At 42.0% G+C, this 19,978-nt stretch overlaps 1 protein-coding gene across 1 annotated transcript in view; it reads right to left on the bottom strand.

Moving 5' to 3' along the window:
* Positions 1–19,978, bottom strand: part of nr5a2 (nuclear receptor subfamily 5, group A, member 2) — a 54,712-nt gene that overhangs the window by 15,781 nt on the left and 18,953 nt on the right. The window contains exons 5-6 of the mRNA XM_068743950.1: positions 6,867–6,986; positions 3,189–3,336 (exon numbers count right to left, since the gene is read on the bottom strand). Coding sequence (XP_068600051.1) covers positions 3,189–3,336; positions 6,867–6,986 — 268 coding nt within the window. The remainder of the gene's footprint in view (positions 1–3,188; positions 3,337–6,866; positions 6,987–19,978) is intronic.

Raw genomic sequence — 19,978 nt, 5'->3', positions numbered from 1 at the left:
GGAGCTGAAGAGGGAGAGGTGGGGGGTTATAGACTGCAGCACCACCACAATGACTTACGTGGGACAGAGAATTGGCGACACTAATGCTCATAGTGCAATTAACACAACCATAGAATGCTAAGAAAGAAGCAAGTGACATTTTATATCTCCTGCCAATGCTTTCTTTAAGTTACATTTTTGCATTAAACATTCTTCAAAGATTAGAAAAACACTACGTTTACAGTTCAATCACAGGCGAATATTAGATTTATGAGGCATTAAGTAAATACAACTTCGTATCTCCAATACCATTTCCCTAAATACATAAAGCAATATTAGTAAAGTAGAACAACCAGTAGATCTTAACCTGTTTTATCATGCATACACCTTATTGCTATGCATTACCAGCATCTGAGTGTTGGGCAATCAGTATTGGAGATGAAATAAGGTTAATAAAGACCTTTTCAGCTCAGTAATCGGTGCAGAGTATCTTCCATGCATCATCTCAATACAGGCCTCATTAATTGGCTCTGCTTGTATAGTTCCAAAGCAGCTGCATGAAACATATGCACAGAATCCACACCTGCTCTCTTTACCGCCACACACATTATGCACTTCCCCTCAGGTAAATGTGAGGATCTCATCAGGCCTCTAACAGCCAATCACACACACACATGCACACACACACACACACATCTCTGTCCTGTGTAACCGTAAATCTCTGGGATTTACATCGCCCCAGCTCCTCCCCGCCCCTCATGCACACTTATCCCCTCAGCCACCTCTCCAGCGTCTGCGTCAGGCTCCTTTTGCAGGAGGCCGGGGCACGCTGCAAAACAGGCACTGCCGGGGGCAATACACATCCCTCAGGTGAGCCTTTCATTATGGATGATGTTTCTGCCAAATTATTTAGTCCCAGCATCAACTCCACCACAGACACATACTGTACACACTGCAATCACGCACAACCCTCCCTCTTTCTTTGCTGTATCACAAAAATCGCTGAAACACAAACATTTATCCTGCCTGATCACCTCATTGTGTGTGTGTGTGTGTGAGAGAGTACATGCTTTTACGGTAATTCCTTAGTCCCTCTGTCTTTTTTTGGATGGGATGGCCCATGTGGATTACAGATTGATTGAGGGAGAGGTAACTAAGGATGAGGTAAATAGTCATCCCCTTTGAATATTTCCAACTATCATCAGACTCCCGACCGTATGTACGTATCCTAATTCCACCAGCTTACCTCTCGGCTTGGTTCTTTGTCCCAAAGCAAACCAAAATATCTTTATTCCTTCTTTAGACATTTTTGAATGTTTGTGATGGGAATAAATAAATAAATTAATTTATTTCTGGTTTATTTGAGTATGGACAAAGACAAAACATAGACACATGTAGCACAAGTATCTGATGTTTGCATTATAGCGCTTATAGCTAAAGCTAATTCGCAGCACTTGTCCATAGATGGACTTTCAACACAGATATTCATAAAAACATGGAAAGGAAGGAAAATTTTCCTGGATCCACATCTAATAATGTGGATAATAATAACACATCTAATAATGTGGATAATAATAACACATCTAATAATGTGGAAAAGTTCCATTCACATGCAATCATCATGCAGGAACAAAGATAATCGATACAAAATCAAAGCTAAACACAAAAGCCACCACCTTGTCTTGTCATGGACATGCGCAAACCAAAAAAACCAACCGAAGTGGGCAAGATAAAGAACATTCCCCGAGTCAATGCCGCGGAAAAGACTGCACTTTCAGGTTCGGCTCTGGACAGCTCCATATATTGTGGAATACCTATGGAGCTGTCCAGTGCTGAAGTTCGCCTTCAGGATCATATGGTGCTCAGGATCAGCACTGGACAGCTCCATAGGTAGTCGGCTTCATATGTAGCTGTCCAGACCTTAAGTTCACCTTCGGGATCAGCACTGGACAGCTCCATAGGTAGTTGGCTATATATGGAGCTGTCCAGTGCTGATCCTGAGCACCATATGTCGCCGGGGTCAACATGTCAGTACATGCTGGAAAAAACAAAAAAGTTAAAATAACTTTCAATAGTCACCACCAGCGGATTATTAATTTCCTGACTGCAGCGTGTTGTTATTGTTATTGCCATGTTGCTGAATTTTTCCGTTTGATCAGTTCACTACTTAAGTTACAAACATTGCATATTCAATTGTATAGTTGTAAAAATATATGGATAGATTATTGCTGTTATTATAATATAAATCATTTCAATTTATAAGGTTAAGAAAACCACACTACTCCATCGAGCAATAATCAAACTTATTCAAGTAAATAATATTAAATAATAAACAAAGAAAAATATCATCCAACACAAGTTATGGCATTAACTTTGTTAAAAATCTTTTGTCACAGTTTAGAGGGGCAGAACTGCAGTACAACCAACAAATGTGGGCTGTTAAGAACATGTGTGACAGATGCAGCATTTTACAAAAACTCGCGGGCCTTGAGTTTGATACATGTGTCTTAATCAAACATAATTCGTGCATTTTTATTCCTTGGATCCAGGAAAAGATGCTTGATATGCTACAACTTTATCCTCGCTACACCAGCAGAGCAAACAAAACTGTAAATGTAAATTAGCAATATAATTTTACATCTTCAGTTCAGTTTGCAAGCCATCTCTTTACAATAGTTTATGTGATCTGATCATGAGTGGTTTATCTTATGAGACAGGTACAATTTAAATTAAGTAACGATCTTTTTTAAGCTTTATTTATTTTGTCTCTAAAAGTTTACGGTACAAAAGGTCCATTCGCATCCACTTCCTCCCTTATTTTTTTTTTTTTGTATCTTCCTCCCCTCCTGTTTCCCCTTCCTCCCTCTGCCCCCATAGATCTTTTACCAGTACCCGGAATCAGTTTTACCCCTCCTCCCTATGTGCTTACATTTCCTTTCGCGCCCATCCTTCCGGCTTCTTTCTCCCCCCCATTGCATCCCATAGATCCTCATCCTGTTGCTACCATGAAAGCAGCAACTTTGGAACTAAAGGCAATAAAATGTTTTTATTTATTTAACATTGTTTCTAGGCTCCTTGAAAAGTTCCTCTGATCTAAAGGGTTCACCATGTCTTGACCTGCTGAGACTAGGCAGAACAATGAACTACAACTCCCTCCTCTGCTGGTCCTCCCCCATAATTGTCCAGTTTAAGAGCTGTAAGAGACTCACCCAGGCTGAATAAGACCAGGAACTTGAGGCAGACGAATTCCCGTTGATCAAACTGCATGGATCGTAGCTTGGCAACCAGCTCCTGGGCATGGCTCAATAAGTTGTTGAGGGTTGCTCCGGCCTGTGATGCAATCACTGCGTAGTCCACCTGAATGAGTGGTCAGAGAGGGATGCAACAAGATGCTCAGCACTGAATATAGTTTAGCACAAATGCAAGCAATCTATGAATTAAAGGTTCCTGATATAGTTTTTGACCATTCGTTTAAAGAGTGTATATAATATGACACTAAAAACATATTCATTTGTTGCATTCATGCATTTGAATTCTTATTGCCTAATAAATATTTCTCATCCAATAAAATACATTATGTCCTTTCCACATTAATGCAAATATAACTGTAAAACACATGATTGAACTGAAACACACACACACACACACTCTTTTCAGGTGCATTTCAAATCTGCAGCTGCAGCACATTTGTCTGGGAGGCAAGTCCTTAGCTGCCACTCAAAGTAAGCAGGACCATATTAAATTTTTATATTTATTGACAATTCATTACCATAATTGACTGTGCTAGGGTTTCCAGGGGAACATAGACGTTGGCGTGTGCAGCTCCTAAAGCTCAGGGAGGAAGAGGGCCCCTCTGAGCCTCCATTTACAATTAAAAACACCCCTGGATTTGGAATTTATTTATCTCTTAAATTGTATGATTGGTGCCAGTTTTTCATCTGCCTGAAGAAGGTGACAGTCAAAGTAAATAAATGTTTTTTCCTCTGCCATTTTCCCTCTCTCCCTGTACCCCTCTCCCAGTTGCCCATTTGTCCCTCTCTCTTTTCTTCTTCCTACGTTCGAGGCAGTAAGAGTTATGACTGAATGAAAAGCAGACACTACCCCCCTTCCAAGGTGTCAATCAATTTAAATAAAATCAACTGTGCATGAAATAACTTCATTGAATGATTGGACTGTTGATGGTGATGCCTTAGGTTATTGCCTCGAGCCTTAAGTAAAAAGAGAGAAGAAAAAAGGCTATATTGTCACTATGGCAGACTTAGCACTAACCCTGGTGACCTGCGGACCGGTCGATCAATCAATATTACTTTATCCTCCCTCCTGGAGAGACTTAGAGAGTAAATATAGGGGGGGGGGGACTTCAAATCTAAGCCCATCATGAATATGATTAACAATCATTAAAGAACATTAAAGATAAATATGCAAGGTGAGATCAGTTTGGTGCTTCAGGGGCTTTGCATGCATGTGGATGATAGACGGAAAATTCACCTTGTAGCGCTGTGGTTTGAATTTCTTCATCATTTGAAATTCATGTACACCAGAAGCGCTGTGTTATCAGAATATCCGGATTCATATACCAAGAACTGGCTGCCAAGCTACAAGGTCTCGCTTAATCATTCAGCAGTTCAGTCGAGTCTTTGTCATTTCGTGTTTGCATGAATTGTGTAGAATTTACACTGTGTGTTTTATTCTATGTCTGCATGAAGAAAAACCTTTTGTATTACACAAAAAAACTAAAAACTACAGATGCTCGAGGCCATTTCTCGCTGCTGTCTGGGACACAATGACACGTGGCGGTTCACAGAAAGACAGGAGCGATCAAGAAAGGTATAAGACAAGAGCAAGACCTCAACACTCGTGCTGCAAAAGTACATTTGTAAATGATATATTTTTTTATGTTTACTTGCAGCACGCCAATATAAAGAGAAAATGGGACGAGATTCAATGCAAATGTAAAGAAATATCACATTTCAAGAAGAAGAATATCCAAAACTTCTAGCTGGACATGATCTGCATGTTCATAAATGTTTCCTTTTCTTTTACTTAATGTGAGAGAGAAGCATCTAAAATATTGAGCTAAACCTTTTTTTGACAAATAAAAATCCAAGGGTACCAATTGTGGTGTGCAGGAAATTAATGAAAAAAGTATTTTGTTGTGCGTGTTTGTACTATGTATTTGCGTGGCGAATAACAGATTTACATTTTTGATTTAGGAGGCAATCTGGTGAGAATATGATGCTGACTCGGAGCGTCAGAAAACTTTGGTCAGATAAATGTTTACGGAAAGAGGTTTTGAAAAAAACAAAAACAAATGTGGTAGTACACAGGAAAATGAAAAGGTCCGGCTAAGAGATGCGTTTTGTCACAAAATTAAATGGCTTTCAAGCAGCTGCTGATTACTGGTATTACTAGAGCATCACACGAAACAGGCGCAGACTCAAGAAGCTCCACAGTTGTCACTAGTATTCCGCAGACCAGCATGATTAGCATATTATAAGCTTACATGGCTAATGCACAGCCTAAACAGTAATTATGTGATTTATTTATTTTCATGTGTGTGTGTGTGTGTGTAATATTGTGAGTGTGTGCAGCATTTGCTTAAGGTGATGCTGCCGCTGCGTTCTAAATATCCCTGGTGTTGTTGCCGTGCTGTCACCCCTGGCCAGGCAGAGAATAATAGGAAATAATGAACTGTTCCAGAGTAACACACACACACACACACACACACACCACCCCCGACACCAGCTGTTCATTAACCAAAGTATGCAAACGAAACTGCCGTCCTGTTCCTCCCCTGATTATCAGATCCTACCCTCCTCCTCCTCCTCCTCTTTGCCTCATCATCTCCACCTTGTTGCGTCTCCTTCTTTTTGCCTTCTTGCCACACACCAGCATTGGTCCTCCACTCGTTCCTCTATCTGTTTTTACTTTCTTTCTTCCTTCCTCTCTTCCTACCCCCATTTTGCCTCTCTGCGTCCCTATTTCAGTCCGCCTCCTCCATCCATCGTCAATCCCACGCCACGCCACTTGTTAACCTAATATTTATCCACTCAGCCTCCCATCTTTTCTTTCCTTTTCTCCTCGCCTGTTCTCCTCCCTTCCGTTCTATGTTCAGATTGACTTTTCGGTAGTCAAACTGAGACCCTTTTGCTCATACTTCCAATAAAAGTACTCAGCAGGGTTGTACTACCCACCACTAGAAGTACTACTCCCTATTATCCAAGGACGCCTGTTTCTCTGAAAACCTACCCTAACCTCATCGTCATTCCGACTCACTTGCCTCGCTTCAATATTTATACCAGCATCTATTGTTGCAAAATATTTTGTCGATGTTTTGGAACACAAGCTAATCAATAATTAATAACTCCTCCTCTTGCTGACAGCCACATCCCTGGTCAGGGGTACTTTCATGATGGGCAGTTTGCTGAGCGTGGAAGATTACTGGGTTTGTGTGTGTGTGTCTTCGCTGCAGGTGTGTGTGTGTGTGTATGTGTGAAAGTATAATCACTGCATCGCGGCGTGTTGAAGATTTCTATTTTGGGCCTCAGGCATCAGCCTTCCATTGATATCCACAAAGTCCCAGTAAAAATAAATGGCTAGATAAATAGACAGGCTTTGTTATTCGTCCACTGAATCGCTGTGCTGCAGCAGGAGGTGTAACAATGTGCTTTATGCATTCACTGCTGAGGAAAAAAAAGCCCGAAAATTCTTATGTATCTCAAATAACTATCTTTATATTATATTATATAGAACCACTGATTCCTCATTGGCCGAGGAATCAATAAGGCTTTCAGTGAAATGTTGCGTTGCCCAATCCCCTTGAGGAGTCGGGACGAAAAGCTGAAATGTTGGCGGTGGCTGAAAGTGGCTGGGGATCAGCGACTCACCTGCTGGCCTGTGACCAATAGGATGGAGCCCTCCTTGGCATGCACCACCTGCCGAAAGACATGGTCGAGGATGAGGAGCTCGCTCCAGCAGTTTTGCAGGAGCTTCATCTGGTCATCCACCTGGGAAGGAATTAAACACATCAACTATTTGAAATTGTTCCCCTCTGATAACCTACTAATTAGATGACAACTAATCTATTCTCAGTCGTGCCGTCATAATTGATCAGCGCTAATTCACTGTCCTCTTGAAAGGTGTCTTAGTAGAGCGTTTGCAATTATACAGTTGTTTTCTGAAACTCTCAACAAGTTCTCAGACTTCACAACCCAGAATGACCTAAAAAAAGGAGAAGAAGACATCACAGGAACTGTTTTTGTGTCTTCAATTCCGCAGTGGATGAAGAAATTGTTCATTATCTCCATAGGAAAGCCTTGGCCTTAGCTCATACATAAATAGACTTGTTCCCGATGAGGGTGTCTATTTCAAAGTGAGAGAAGTCATGCTGTTGGTGCTTGTTTATGGCTGTCGAATACAGTAGAAGTATCAGGTTCTGCAAGGAGAGCTTTGACCCCAGTGTGAGCGAGAAAGACACCTCTAAAAGTGGAGTCAATGGTCTGCTTCTGTCTAAAAAGCTGTCCAAAGGCTTTCGTCATTTATCATCTATATGTCCTTGGATTTTAACCAGGAAACTATTTGTACTCGGTTACAATTCAAGTGCTGCAATGTCCGCAAATCACAAACCTCTAATACACATTTCACAGGGTGGAGGAAATCATTTCGGAATTTTGAAGTGCTTCATGCTGAAAACGGTGTTTGCTGCTTTCTGAGTCTATTTTCAGAGAATAATAGGACGATCCAGGTGTATAGATCCATACACTGGAAGCTTTCGTTCAAACGCTGAGAGATGAGATCAATAGTCAGGCCTAATTTTTTTTTAAACCTGACACAAAGCACAAACGTTTCCTGTTTATAGTGTAAAACTTTCTCATGTGAACCTTTCCACACCACATTGAGCACTTTGGTGGGTGCTTGATTCAACAATGTCATCATGTTTATCTGTTTGCACATTGCCGGCAGTTTCTGAGTGATTCTACAGGTGATAATGATTAAATAGACATTTTCCTTCTTCCTGGATGCCAGCCTCTGGCTCCCAGGTGAGCTTATGAGGCTGCGGTGGTCAATTGGTGGTTCTTTACTCCAAAACAAACCCCTCCATTGTGACTGTTAGTCTCTTCCCATGCGTGGCTGTGTTAATCATTACTCGTCATAGCCGTGCTCAGACAAAAAAAGGCAGCATCGAGAAGGACGGAATGAGGAAAATGCATGAGAGGCTCTTTCTTTACTCTCCTTTCCCCCCTTTTCTATCGACAAACATGGCTCCCCAGACACACTGAGGTTTGTGTGGCATGCGTGAATCACTTTGCTGCTTTGAGTCCGTGAGAACCACCTGCGATGTTCAATGCCGACGTGGGGTGAAGAATGTCGATCAATCTTAAAACTTTCAAGACGGGCGGGTGCAGCATGAACTCCAAACAACATTTATTCACGTGCCATCTCAAAATACGAGAGGCACGCATTGGTTGAAATCTGCAATTGCCTTTGCTACTAAATCGATCTCGACCTCAGAAACTGTGCCAGCAAACCCTTTACGACCTTGTGCAGTCTGGCCAAGTGTGAAGACTAAGACTGCATGTTGTGACTGGCAAAGTAGGACTTTGGTCAAACAGTGTGCTTACCTTAATGCAGATGAGCAAATTATGTATGAAGGTGATAAAACAAAGACAAAGACCAAGACCCCAACCCCCCAAAAAAATCAATAGGTTCATTAGTTTCATGGGTCCCTGTCCAGTTGTGCCTAAACTGAACATCAGCAATATATAACACACATGCATCTATTAAAGAGTATGACAATATAGTAGATAAATAGTATGATACAATAATCATGACTAAAACACCGCCCAGTCTTGTTTTGCCTCAAGTTCTTTTATTGTTTTAATGAGCGAATGTCAAATGACAGCATCGAGCAGCGCTTCAGACGCCTCTTCTGATATCGTTGACAGTATCACAGGCTCTTTTTTTTCCTATGCATCTATTTTTTTTGTGGTTCCACTCTGAAGGCGTCTCAGGCACGGGATGAGAAAATTCAAATTCCATCATTAAAACCATCAGAGAGCAAAAACGCAGTCAAAGAGGGGAGCTGTGCTCCGATCCTCCTTCTGTTCATTTCTGTACCCTGAAAGCATGTATAAGAGTCTGCATGTGTGTCTGTGTGTGTGTCTGTGTGTGTGTGTAGACTGATGGCTACATGCTAGGCATGGGCTTTTCAAAGGACTCCGCCCCACATGTCAGTGGCGCTGGCAAGTGTCGGGGTCCTCATCAAAGGGCCGTCCTCACTCTGCCTGCCTGGAAGCTCATCTCCAACGAGATACAGGGTCATCAAAGGGGGTGGTTCAGAGGGGACGACGGTGGGTGACAGCAGCCTAGACCAGGGCTGGGACGCCCGCCTGGAAGAGGCGGACTGGTGACAGACAGACAGGCGTGAGGGCGGACCAGGAGACCGGGTTTAGTTGGCTGACCTTTTAAGTGCCGTTGACACGAGCTGTTTCCCTGACAAGCTCTTCCTTTGCTCTGTCAAGTAAGCGGGACTCATGGCGCATGATCTTACAAGATGCGTCGCCTGCTCTCTCAGATAATATGAACTTTGTGACACGGCTCTTGGTGCAAGTGAGTCGAGAGTATTGGTCCACTGCAGTCAGTAAAGCACTGGCTGTGGCTGATTACAGCCTCTGTCAATTAGGTTGGCTCACATTACGACACTACAAAGTTCAGACATTAATCTCAAGAGCTATAAAGAAGGTGATTTGTTTATTTGGTCGATTTTTTATCTCATCATTTGTCCTGGAAAATCTAGCGTTAGATAGATCCAGTAGTTAAATGTAATGTTTATGGTAATGCTGAAGCAGGAAACAAAATTGTTGAGTATTTTTTTCTTCCTCTTATGTGGGTTATTTTTCTAATTTAATATGACTGCTCATATAAAACCACTTTATTTTTTGTTGGACCATGTGCTTAAGCTCTTGACATTAAAATAAGATAATGTGCTCCGTTTGATGGTTAAAGTCGTTATACTTACATTGACTCTGCAAAAAAGACAATATATATATATATATATTAACATTAGCTAAAGTTAGTAATTCCTAAATGTAATTATTTTACTAGATAATATAATAAAAAAATAATGTATATACTTTGTATACAGTATATGAACAGATTGTTGCCTGGAGTTAACAAATGTAACAGTTTAGGAGTTTTGCTACATTTGAATATATTGAACACATTTATTCAATCTCTGTACTTGCTTTTAAGGGTCACAATGATTTAAAACTCACACTAGACATAAATTGCTTCAAACCAGCATCAAAATCTACATTTAAAGCTACTTTTCAAGGTGTGATTAAAAATCAAAAGTAGAAACTTCGACTTGAAGCGGCCGACAATGAAAAATACATATCCTCCAAGAAACCAATTTAACACCTTTATGATCGTTCAGGCGAGTGGGATCAATGCCAGGATCAATCGCTTAGCCCATAGCTTTTGTTCAAAACCGCTGCATAAGATTAATGGGATTTTCCAGAGAGAGAGGTAGAAAGAGAAATAGAGCGTGGGTGAGAGGTAAAATAAAAGTGCCATACGGGGAATGAGAGAATGAGAAAAGACTTTGGGGAAATTGAGAAAATAAAACATCGTGATTAAGAGCAGATATTCCCTGTATTTCTGGGAAAATGTAAATTAATTGGAAATGGAGTATTCAGAGGCTTGCTGACAAAAGTAATGTTTATTCATAGCCCCCTGCCAAGAGTGGAGCAATTATCATGGTGTGTTGAGTCAAAACAGGCCAATGTAGTACAACCCCCCCCCCCCCCCCCCCTTTTCTGTGGCTGGGTTCTGGTCTCTTGCCATGAGCATTGTTAAGCTTCGTACAGTACGGCGTGCTTTAACGAGAGCAGACAGCTGGGTCTGATTTTAATAAGAAGTTCAATTTTTGATGTAGCCTAATGAACAGATTAATGGAATCTCCTTCTGTGGAGCCTTGATGAACGGAGAGAATGATGCTATTTTTTATTTTTTTTAAGTGGGGGCAGTTTATCTGCCTAAAATGACTCGTACTTAAACAATAGCCACTTTGCTACGTTCCCCTCCCCGCGCTGGACGACAATCAATGCCGTCTCAGAGTACTGCAGGTGAGGTTTGAAGCTGACATCAATGATAGTGCATCTCTAGCAGCCGTCCTTTGTTGCAGTCCTGACTCGGCATCTGTTCGCCTTGAGCCAAACAGGCCCTATATTCACCTGGGAAAAAGATATTAATTCACCTCGCAGAGTGTCTGTTGTTCTCAGAGTGACGCAAAGACTTCATTTTGTCACGTCCGAGTGCGAGCAACCCATTTTCAATTTAGTTTGGTAATTTAATTGAAAACAAAATTACAAAGACGTTCCAGCCGCGTGACCTGGTGGGAAGACGAGAAGTGCTCTCTGGGTATCTACGTCTCAGTATTCTCTATACTACAATAACGCACGCACACACACACACACACACACACACGCACACACACTTCCTCAAACCAGCTCCTGCTTACCACAGCATAAACTTCGTGTGGGCCTCGCTCTTAGGTCTGGTGTGGAGATAAGAATGCTGGGAAAATAAGCAGGTGGCACTGCTGGTCGATGGGGAGGGGGCCTGCAATGAGGAATGATAATGCTGCAGATAATATACTGAGCATCCATCTTTAGCCAAACTGACTCTGTCAGTCAGCAGGCTTTTAGGATACAGGCTTGGGCAAAGTGACTTATCAATAAACATGATTAGTAAATTATTAAATGTATTGGCATGTATTATCCAAAGAGCTAGGCAGCAAGATAAACATTACATTTAAGTTGTTCATTGAAAGGATGAAGTTTCTAAATGGCATTTTCCCACTTTTTTTATGATTTTTGTCTGACATTCTTGAGGTTTTCCCCAAAGTGATGTTTGCTTATTTTGATATTTTGTAGTATTTAAAATGTTCTCAGATGAAAATAACTCCAGGAAAGAAACCAAATGTTTTCTATTCCTGCCTCGACAGATGCTGAGGTCTGTTAAATGTAGTTAAATCCAGATTGACCACAAGACAAAAACCCAAACAATATTAATGGATCTCTATAATATACTTACAACAACACCGGGCTGATCTCTCAGCGCAGTGTAAATGCTTTCATGTAAACGTGATGCTATATGTGAATCATTTTGTGTGTGTCCATCACGTTTCGTGACAGTTGCACCTGTTTGCTGGTTGCATGCGTCTGTAATCCACCACATTAGGTAATGACTAATGCCTGTGGCTTTATCTGACTGAGCACACAGAAATCCTAGACTGTCATTATGTCCCCAAACAGCTATAGAGATGCCCCACCCCATTTGCAAGCTCAGAAATGACCACCACTGTCACAATAAAAATAAAATGTAAATTTCTAAACAAATCTGAAAAGATCGATGTGCATGTGTGCAATGACAAACACACATGTAGTCCGTGTTCATTTGGCAGCATGCATGGCAAAGTTATCAAGGACAAATATGAGGAGCTACTACTAAACACATTAGTCACAGTGTCATCCGTGGGAAATGTGGGACACCTGGATCTGTCCTGTTTTGTATTTTTGGCTTTCAAGGATGAACGAGATAACATTTCCAAAGCAACCGTATAAATCTTAAGGGATATCTCTTCTTAGTTAATTTATATAAAATAATATGAAATCAGTTAGAAACTTCACTTTGAACAGAGGTGGTTGGATGCCATTGAATATGAGTTATATTTTATAATGCTGAGTTGATTTTTAAAAACAAATATTGAAAGGAATTTGCTTTTCAATTAAACATAAAGCAGCTGCTTTGCAAAGCATTCAATGAGAGTATTTTTTTTTACTGGACCTTAAATGCAGTCGTAGAAAGTTGTTCATTGTCAGTGAAGTTTTAAAGTTTTTGTGGTTCTTTTCTGAAAACCATTATGCAAGGTGTTTTGTGAATCTGTGTGTGCGCCACTGCTCATGAACTCAGTGAGCACTGGAAAGCAGGAGCCACTTAAGAGTACGAGTAAATGAATGCTCAATTGTGTGTGTGTGTGTCTGAAAGAATGCTAGTGTTTGTCTAAATGTGTGTCCACGTCTGATCGACCTGGCCGCAGCACTGAGATTGATTGGTTCCCACGGTGGCTGCACTAATATACTCTGGAGGCTGACCTATGACCCTGAGAACACTCTGCTTTCGATTGGCCGTGCTCTCTTCCTCTCCCTGTCTTCACATCTTCTCACTGTTTATACGTCCTTACATCCTTTTTCTCTTGTCCCAGGCTTGAGATACAAAGAAAAAACAAACACGGCAAATTATTTCCCTACTTACTCCTGTTGAGACGAGAGGAAATAAAACATGGGCCTAATACGGACTTCCTGCTTGGGCCTTGCCACAACTTATAATGAAGACAAGACCATTACATTTACGTGGGATGCACAAGCTGCTGGTGCAACACACACGGGTGTAGCAATGTGTGTTTTGTAAAAAAGTATATAAATCACAAAGATGCAGAAGAATCCCGGATGAATCACACAGGGTTAAGCTGTTATTTTAAAAAAGAAGTGTGCTTGCGCCACACACACACAAATCTGTGAGAATCCACGGGAACCGTGGCACTACATTCATGAGGCAGGAAAAACAAAGTGTATCTGGAGGTATGTGCGTTGCAGTGGGAAGACCGACTTGTTTTTTCAAGGTCACCAGTGATGGCAACAAGCCATCTCTCCCCTATCAGACGTTAGCGCTGAAATCTGAACAAACAAACTTTCTTGTTCAATTTTTTTTGATGCATAAGTATATAACAGATAGGATGGCTTGAACATTAAAAACACCCGTTCAGGATCCCTCAGTAGTAGACAACTACTAACCCCCACCACATACACACAGTCTCATACTTACACACACACACACGGAATCTCAGGGCTTAGAGCTAAGAAGCTATCAACTAATTATCAAAAACACAGAGAGGCCCTAATCAATTATTCACATGAACATTAGACTGCTAATACACATGTAGCGCAGGGAACAGCATCTCCCAAAAGTAACCCTTCCTCCTCCTTCACTGCAACACACACGCACACACACACACACACACCCCTGGGAATCAAATATGGCCTGCACACACAGAGACAAACTAACACACACACGCACACACACAATTGTGCACGTGCACGTATACATTCTCTCACCATGCAGTCTCTACTTTACAGACAGATAAATTGCATCCTATCCAAATGTAAAGTGAATTGTGTGAGTAGACTGTCTATAATGTTCCTGGCTGGGTGGAACCAATCTTAGAAATCCTATCGATCTACCAACACCCCCACCAAAAACTCCCCAAGCACACACAAACACACTCTCAGAGCTTAATCTCCCAGACAATTCTTAGGCATTAAGCTCCAGCCATTGAATTTTCCTGCCGTGCAATCATTATTTGAGTTAATGCTGCAATTTATGACTCTGTGTTTGTGTGCTTACCGTGGAGACGATGCAATATGAGGAGGGTGGGATGAAATGACGGGTGTGTGTTCCTGTGCGGGCTGGTTGAAAAGGAAGGGATTCGCTATCGCAGGGAGTCGTCATGATGATCAAATGTGAGTGACAAAGAGGGATTTACACATGTGGATGCAGTGTGTGTGTGTTTGTAACTTTCATTAACAGACGGTGGGGTAAGACCTGATAATCAATGTCTGGCTATCTGTGTATTAAGTGGAAGAGAAGACAAGAAAAGACAAAGACAAGGAGACAGCAAGGTGTATAGGCTTCCCCTTTTGTATTATTTAGAGCAGCAGAGACATTCCTCTGAAACAAACACTTACAACCACAGACACACTTCAAATACTTAACATAGCTTAGATGCCCATGGATGCTTTAATATGCAGAGACTGATTTGGCGATGCTTTCTGTCTGAGAGAGTGGGAGACATAGATTCCCATTAGTGTTTGACGGGCCGCTATGGGTGTGTGTTTTGTTGTTGTTGTTTTTTTTAATCTGTCTTTTTTGATAGGGGGGATCGCAAAGGGGTTTCGGGCGCCAGCTTTTAGAGCAGACAGCTGCGAATTCACACCCAAAGCTGGCACAGCTCCAGAGATGACAGGAGCCGCAGGCCTTGATGCACAAATTAAATATCTACATCAACTAATTGAGTGTTTCCCTGGCTGTGATGTGTAAACACTTAAAGAATGAGGAATATGAGGTATCAGAACAGATGGAGCCACACTTCCTCCTGAAGTGCATCTCCAGGCGGCCTCTGCCAGAAGCCACCGTGAATGCGTCTGTATTCGGAGCAAGATGTCTCTCCGCAGCGCTGCTGCTGCTGCAGAATGAAGCCTGCTGCTGCTGCTGATGCTAAGCTCAGTTCAACATGTGGCCTATAAAGCATTGGCCTAAGGGAAGGTGAGACAGCGCCTTGCCACCTGAAAAACGTAAAGAAAAAGGCATTTTTTCAGCATCTTTGGTTTGTTTCAAGAGGCTTGACGGTTTTTTCGACAGCCACCTCAGCAAGTCCCCTTTCAACATATTTAGTTTATTGCTTGTCATTGTTTCAGCTTGCTTGAAAAGCCTCTTTTTATCCCCCTTTGAGAGGGCGAAATCCTCAAGAACGTGGGACTAGATGCCTATTATTAGTGCCATGCCTTTATTTCACATGTGTGAAATCATTTACCCGTGACTCGTGCCAGGTTTCTTGTCATAGCGTTCTTAGTAGAAATGAAGAAAAAAGATTAACCGAATTCAGAGGTGAGGAGGAGAGAATGATGTGAGAGCAATAAAACGTTCTGGTGAAGTGTAAAAGAAGTAAAGGACGCAAAATTGAAACCAGCAATGAAGGCGGTACTTAAAGCAGCGACAGGAAACAGGTGTCATCGTCTCTACTTGGCCAGTGCAGCTGAAGCCATTTTCTTTCTTGGCCTGGTTGCTGCTCAGCATGCGGCCGGCCTCATTGAAATTTCTCAATCGTCGTCACAACACAACCACAATGTCTAGTATTACTCCCATGAACTATGTGCATCAGTCTTCACGATGCAGATCCAATCACCCTCCTTCCCAGTTGAATATAAATACTCATCCACTCTTTTAAGTATGAAAAGCTGGCAACCCCATCACTGTTGCCGTCTGCGCCTCTACTTTCTTATCCATTGTCTCCTGGACACCCGACCCCAGTGTGCTTCCCCACTCCCTGTTCAGAATAGACGAGCCATAAATAAGGATCAAAAATAGACATTAGGCGACAACTGTTGACAGCACAATGACGAAAGCGGCAGGCACAGGCACAGGCACAACCTCCGGGCAGTCTGGATTCCATGCAGATAATTGAGGTCATGCAACATCGGAACATAAGTTGCGACCGCTTTACATGTAGGTTTCTTTCACTGCCTTGGAAAAACCAGATGACGCATTGTCAAAATCAAGCTCAGCCTTTAATAGTGGTGGACCTTTTATTAGTGTCTTTGTGAGACGTGTGTTTCCCCAACGTTTTTGTAATGGCTTTATTTTATATGTATTTGTGTTTCCCTAAAAACACTTTGAATTGTATCTAAGCAGTGCTATATAGTAATAAACTGGATTTGCCTTGCTAATAATTAGTCAGTGACGTTTTTGTGACCCTTTGCAAATTTTTCCATTGTAATTTATTGGTTTCTAATCACATCATGTGCACTGGCTTCTTATTTCATGCCCTGTTACATGTATGTCTCTTCTCTAAACATGACATATGGTCCAATGGAAAAGAGCGAGATAAATTAGCTGACAGGTTTGCATAGCTTTGTGTGGTGAGTTTAGTTTAGAGGTGGAGGGTCAGGGTATGGTTGCAGCACCCACACCGCCTCCCCTCTGACCTCCAGGAAACCCAATAGCTGGGAGCTATTTAGAAGCAATTTGCTGGCACTTCTGCATGTATATTTACCGCTGATCTGAGAACATATTGCCCATCCTTAAGCCACCAAGCCCACCGCAGACAGCAACACTTTCCACAGGGATTAATTCTTAATTTGTTTTATACTGCTGCAAACTTTATGCATTACTTTTTGCCTTGCAGAGTTAAGAGACTCTTTGGAATGATTGTTGCATAAAATGTCGTTTTAATGCTGCAAATAACAATAAGTACAGAAGGAAAGAGCAAGAGCAGAGGGGGGAAAGTTGTTTTGCACTTTGACAGATTGTGTAAAGTGTTTGCATGCCGTTGACTTGATTTGTTAGCAGAATAACCAATGAAATCAAGTCCCCATATCTACTTTGTTTTCCTTATTTTTTTCTTTGTTGCTCATTCCTACTGCCTCTCTGCCTTTCAGCTGCTCTCTCTCTATCTCTCCCTGCTGATTTGACTGACTGTTGCCAACTTGCGAAACAGCCGCACAAACGAACAACCTAGTTCACCTCTATGCCACCATCTTAACACGCAGCGTGACCTGCCAATAAAAAAGGCTTTTACCCTGGTCGCTCTCAAATAGGACTTAAACATAGCTTGCTCTTTCTCCCCGCTGACTCCCCCAAAGTGCTTGCAAATGTGAGTGTGTCTCACAAATGTTAACTTCCTGCCAAATGAAAACCTACGGAGGAGTTGGAGGGAATTTTGAATGGCGAGGGTGAGATGTAGAGGGAAAGATATAGAAAACACATATCTCAGGTTTGCTCTGATGGTACTTGTGCAAAAGAAAAAGGATTCTTGCCAGCACAATTATACTCCCCTTCCCGTTTTCACATAGTATGAAAATTTCACGTAATAGACTGGTGACTTGTCCAGGGCGTACCGAGTGTCCGCCAACAGTCGGCTGGGATAAGCTTCAGCATAAACCCGCAAGTAAATGAAGGAATGAATGAACTGAAACCTTTTAAAATGTTAAATGGCAAGTGAATTAAGAAGTGCAACAAAGAGAAGATGCTGGTGAGGACAGTCTATCACTGTGAAGTGTATTTGCCCCCCCCCCCCCCCTGAAAAAGAGGTTCTTAACCTCAACGGGTTATTTTCCTGGTTAAATAAAAAAATACAAATAAACTGTGAACAGCTCGGTAAACTTATACCTCATGACATCCTTTCATCCTCATCAAAGCAACAAGTAGACGAGCAGATTTTGCGCATCCTAAAACCTCCCAACCCCCGTCGTCTTGTTATAGCCACCGCTCCTGTGGGGCAGGCGAACTTAAATCTTCTCTTTTAACAAGTTTCCTGTTCTTCCTTCCGGCCTCCTGCGGTCCCTGGGGTCGGACCTCTGAGACCTTTCCAGTATTTGGAAAGCCTGTATATTAAAAGTTCCGTTTTCTAGTCATCACCAGACTTGAGGAAGACATTTGAAAATGTAGATATTTGTCAATTAGTTTTAGCAATGATCATCTACAAACCAAACAACAAAAAGCTTTTTGGAAAATGCAAACTGAAGATTACTACACAGTTTGATCTTGTTGCAAGCAGCTGAAAAATGACTTTTTAAAATTCTTCCTTCTGAGATGCATGAGGTGCATCTATGTGGGTTTCACCTGTGAGACCGTCGGAAACATCATCTCACCATTTTAGCATTTTGCTAAAGTAGATTTTAGCAGTAAAATCTACAGTAGCTTAATGAACTGAGCTACTGCAGAACATTATGGATACAATCATAGCTGAGAGTAGTAGGACAATTGTACACAGTTAAAACAGCTTGGGGTTAAATTGACCCCAGGGGAACACCAATGCATGTGTGTTAAGGTTATTGAAAAGAAATCTGAGGATAATTTTATGCTTAATCAATTGTACCCATCAAATTAAGAAAATCCATGAAATGTAAAGTAAAAAAAAAAAAGCGAAATACTATTTTTTGGATGATAAACATTGAATGATGCCAAATTGACCCCAAGGAGAACAGGAGGGTTAAAAGTCAGCCTAAGATGTCTTCCGTGATGGGCAATAATTTGTGAATGAAAAGAGGCCTTTGTTGAGCCCCATCCACCCCCACACAAACCTTTGCTCCTACCCAGAGCTCCTGATCAAACAGATATTGTTACTGCCAAAATAGCAACTTAAAAAAAAGGTCACACAGGCGACTTGCAAGTCCTGCCTACAGCCTGCGACAAAGACCGACAGCAGACGGAATGGGGTGAGGAAGGGATGAATGAAGAAACACAGAAAGAAATAGCTGAAGTAAGCGAAAATCTAAACAAGCATCCTGACAAAAACTGTCCAGAAGACACCGGAACGTATGTTTGTGGAGGACTGCACTGTATGTGTATGTGTGCATGTGTGTGTTGGGCTGGTGTGGGGGGTAGGGTTCTATCTATCATTGGACAAATGCTGGACTCTGGGAGGTTGTTGGTGGAAGTGGCTGTGAGGGTGGGGGGGGGGGGGGTATTGTCAGCTAGAATGGTGCTGCTCCTCAAATGAAATAATATATCTTTGAAAGCCTACGCCCCACACCAGGCCCCGGACCCATATATCAAGCCCGGGAGCGTCTGGTGGATTCGCTCCAGGCCCATTAACCTTCCACCTGTTCCCCCTTACACCCCTACCCCACCCCAGCCCAACCTAGCGGTCCTCTCCCCCCCCCACCCTTCGCTGTTGTCCTTCACCATACTCCCTCTCCTCTTCCTCCTCTTGCCCTTGGTTTTTGCCTCTCACAGCCCTTGTTCATCTTCCCACTTAACCCTCCTGCCACCAACACCACCTTCCTCTCTTTCTCATTTCCCTCTGTCTGTCCGCTGACTCTGTCCTTCATTATTTCCTTCTTTCTGTCTTCCTCCTTTTTCTGCCTCTTTATCTCTCATGGTCAACTCTTTTTTCTCTTCATCCCTCCTGTCTGAAAAGCTCTGTCTATAACTCCATCTCTTACTCCATCCCCTCTTTCTCTCATGGAGAGTTTCTCTCTCCAAATAAGTCACTGCCTCTAAGTTTAAATCAGTCTTCTTTCTTATTCCTCTGTATTCTTTTTTTTAACTTCTTTTCCACCTTCTCTTTTCCCAGCAAATGTAAAGCCGGGATGCAATGGGTGTGTGTGTGTGGTGGTGGTGGTGGGGCAGCACAGCCTGCCGAATAATTCAAATGCAA

Source organism: Brachionichthys hirsutus, chromosome 9, assembly GCF_040956055.1.
Source record: "Brachionichthys hirsutus isolate HB-005 chromosome 9, CSIRO-AGI_Bhir_v1, whole genome shotgun sequence".
NCBI lineage: Eukaryota > Metazoa > Chordata > Actinopteri > Lophiiformes > Brachionichthyidae > Brachionichthys > Brachionichthys hirsutus.
The sequence above is the reverse complement of the archived record's forward strand: the minus strand, read 5'-3'. Positions and strand labels throughout refer to the sequence as shown.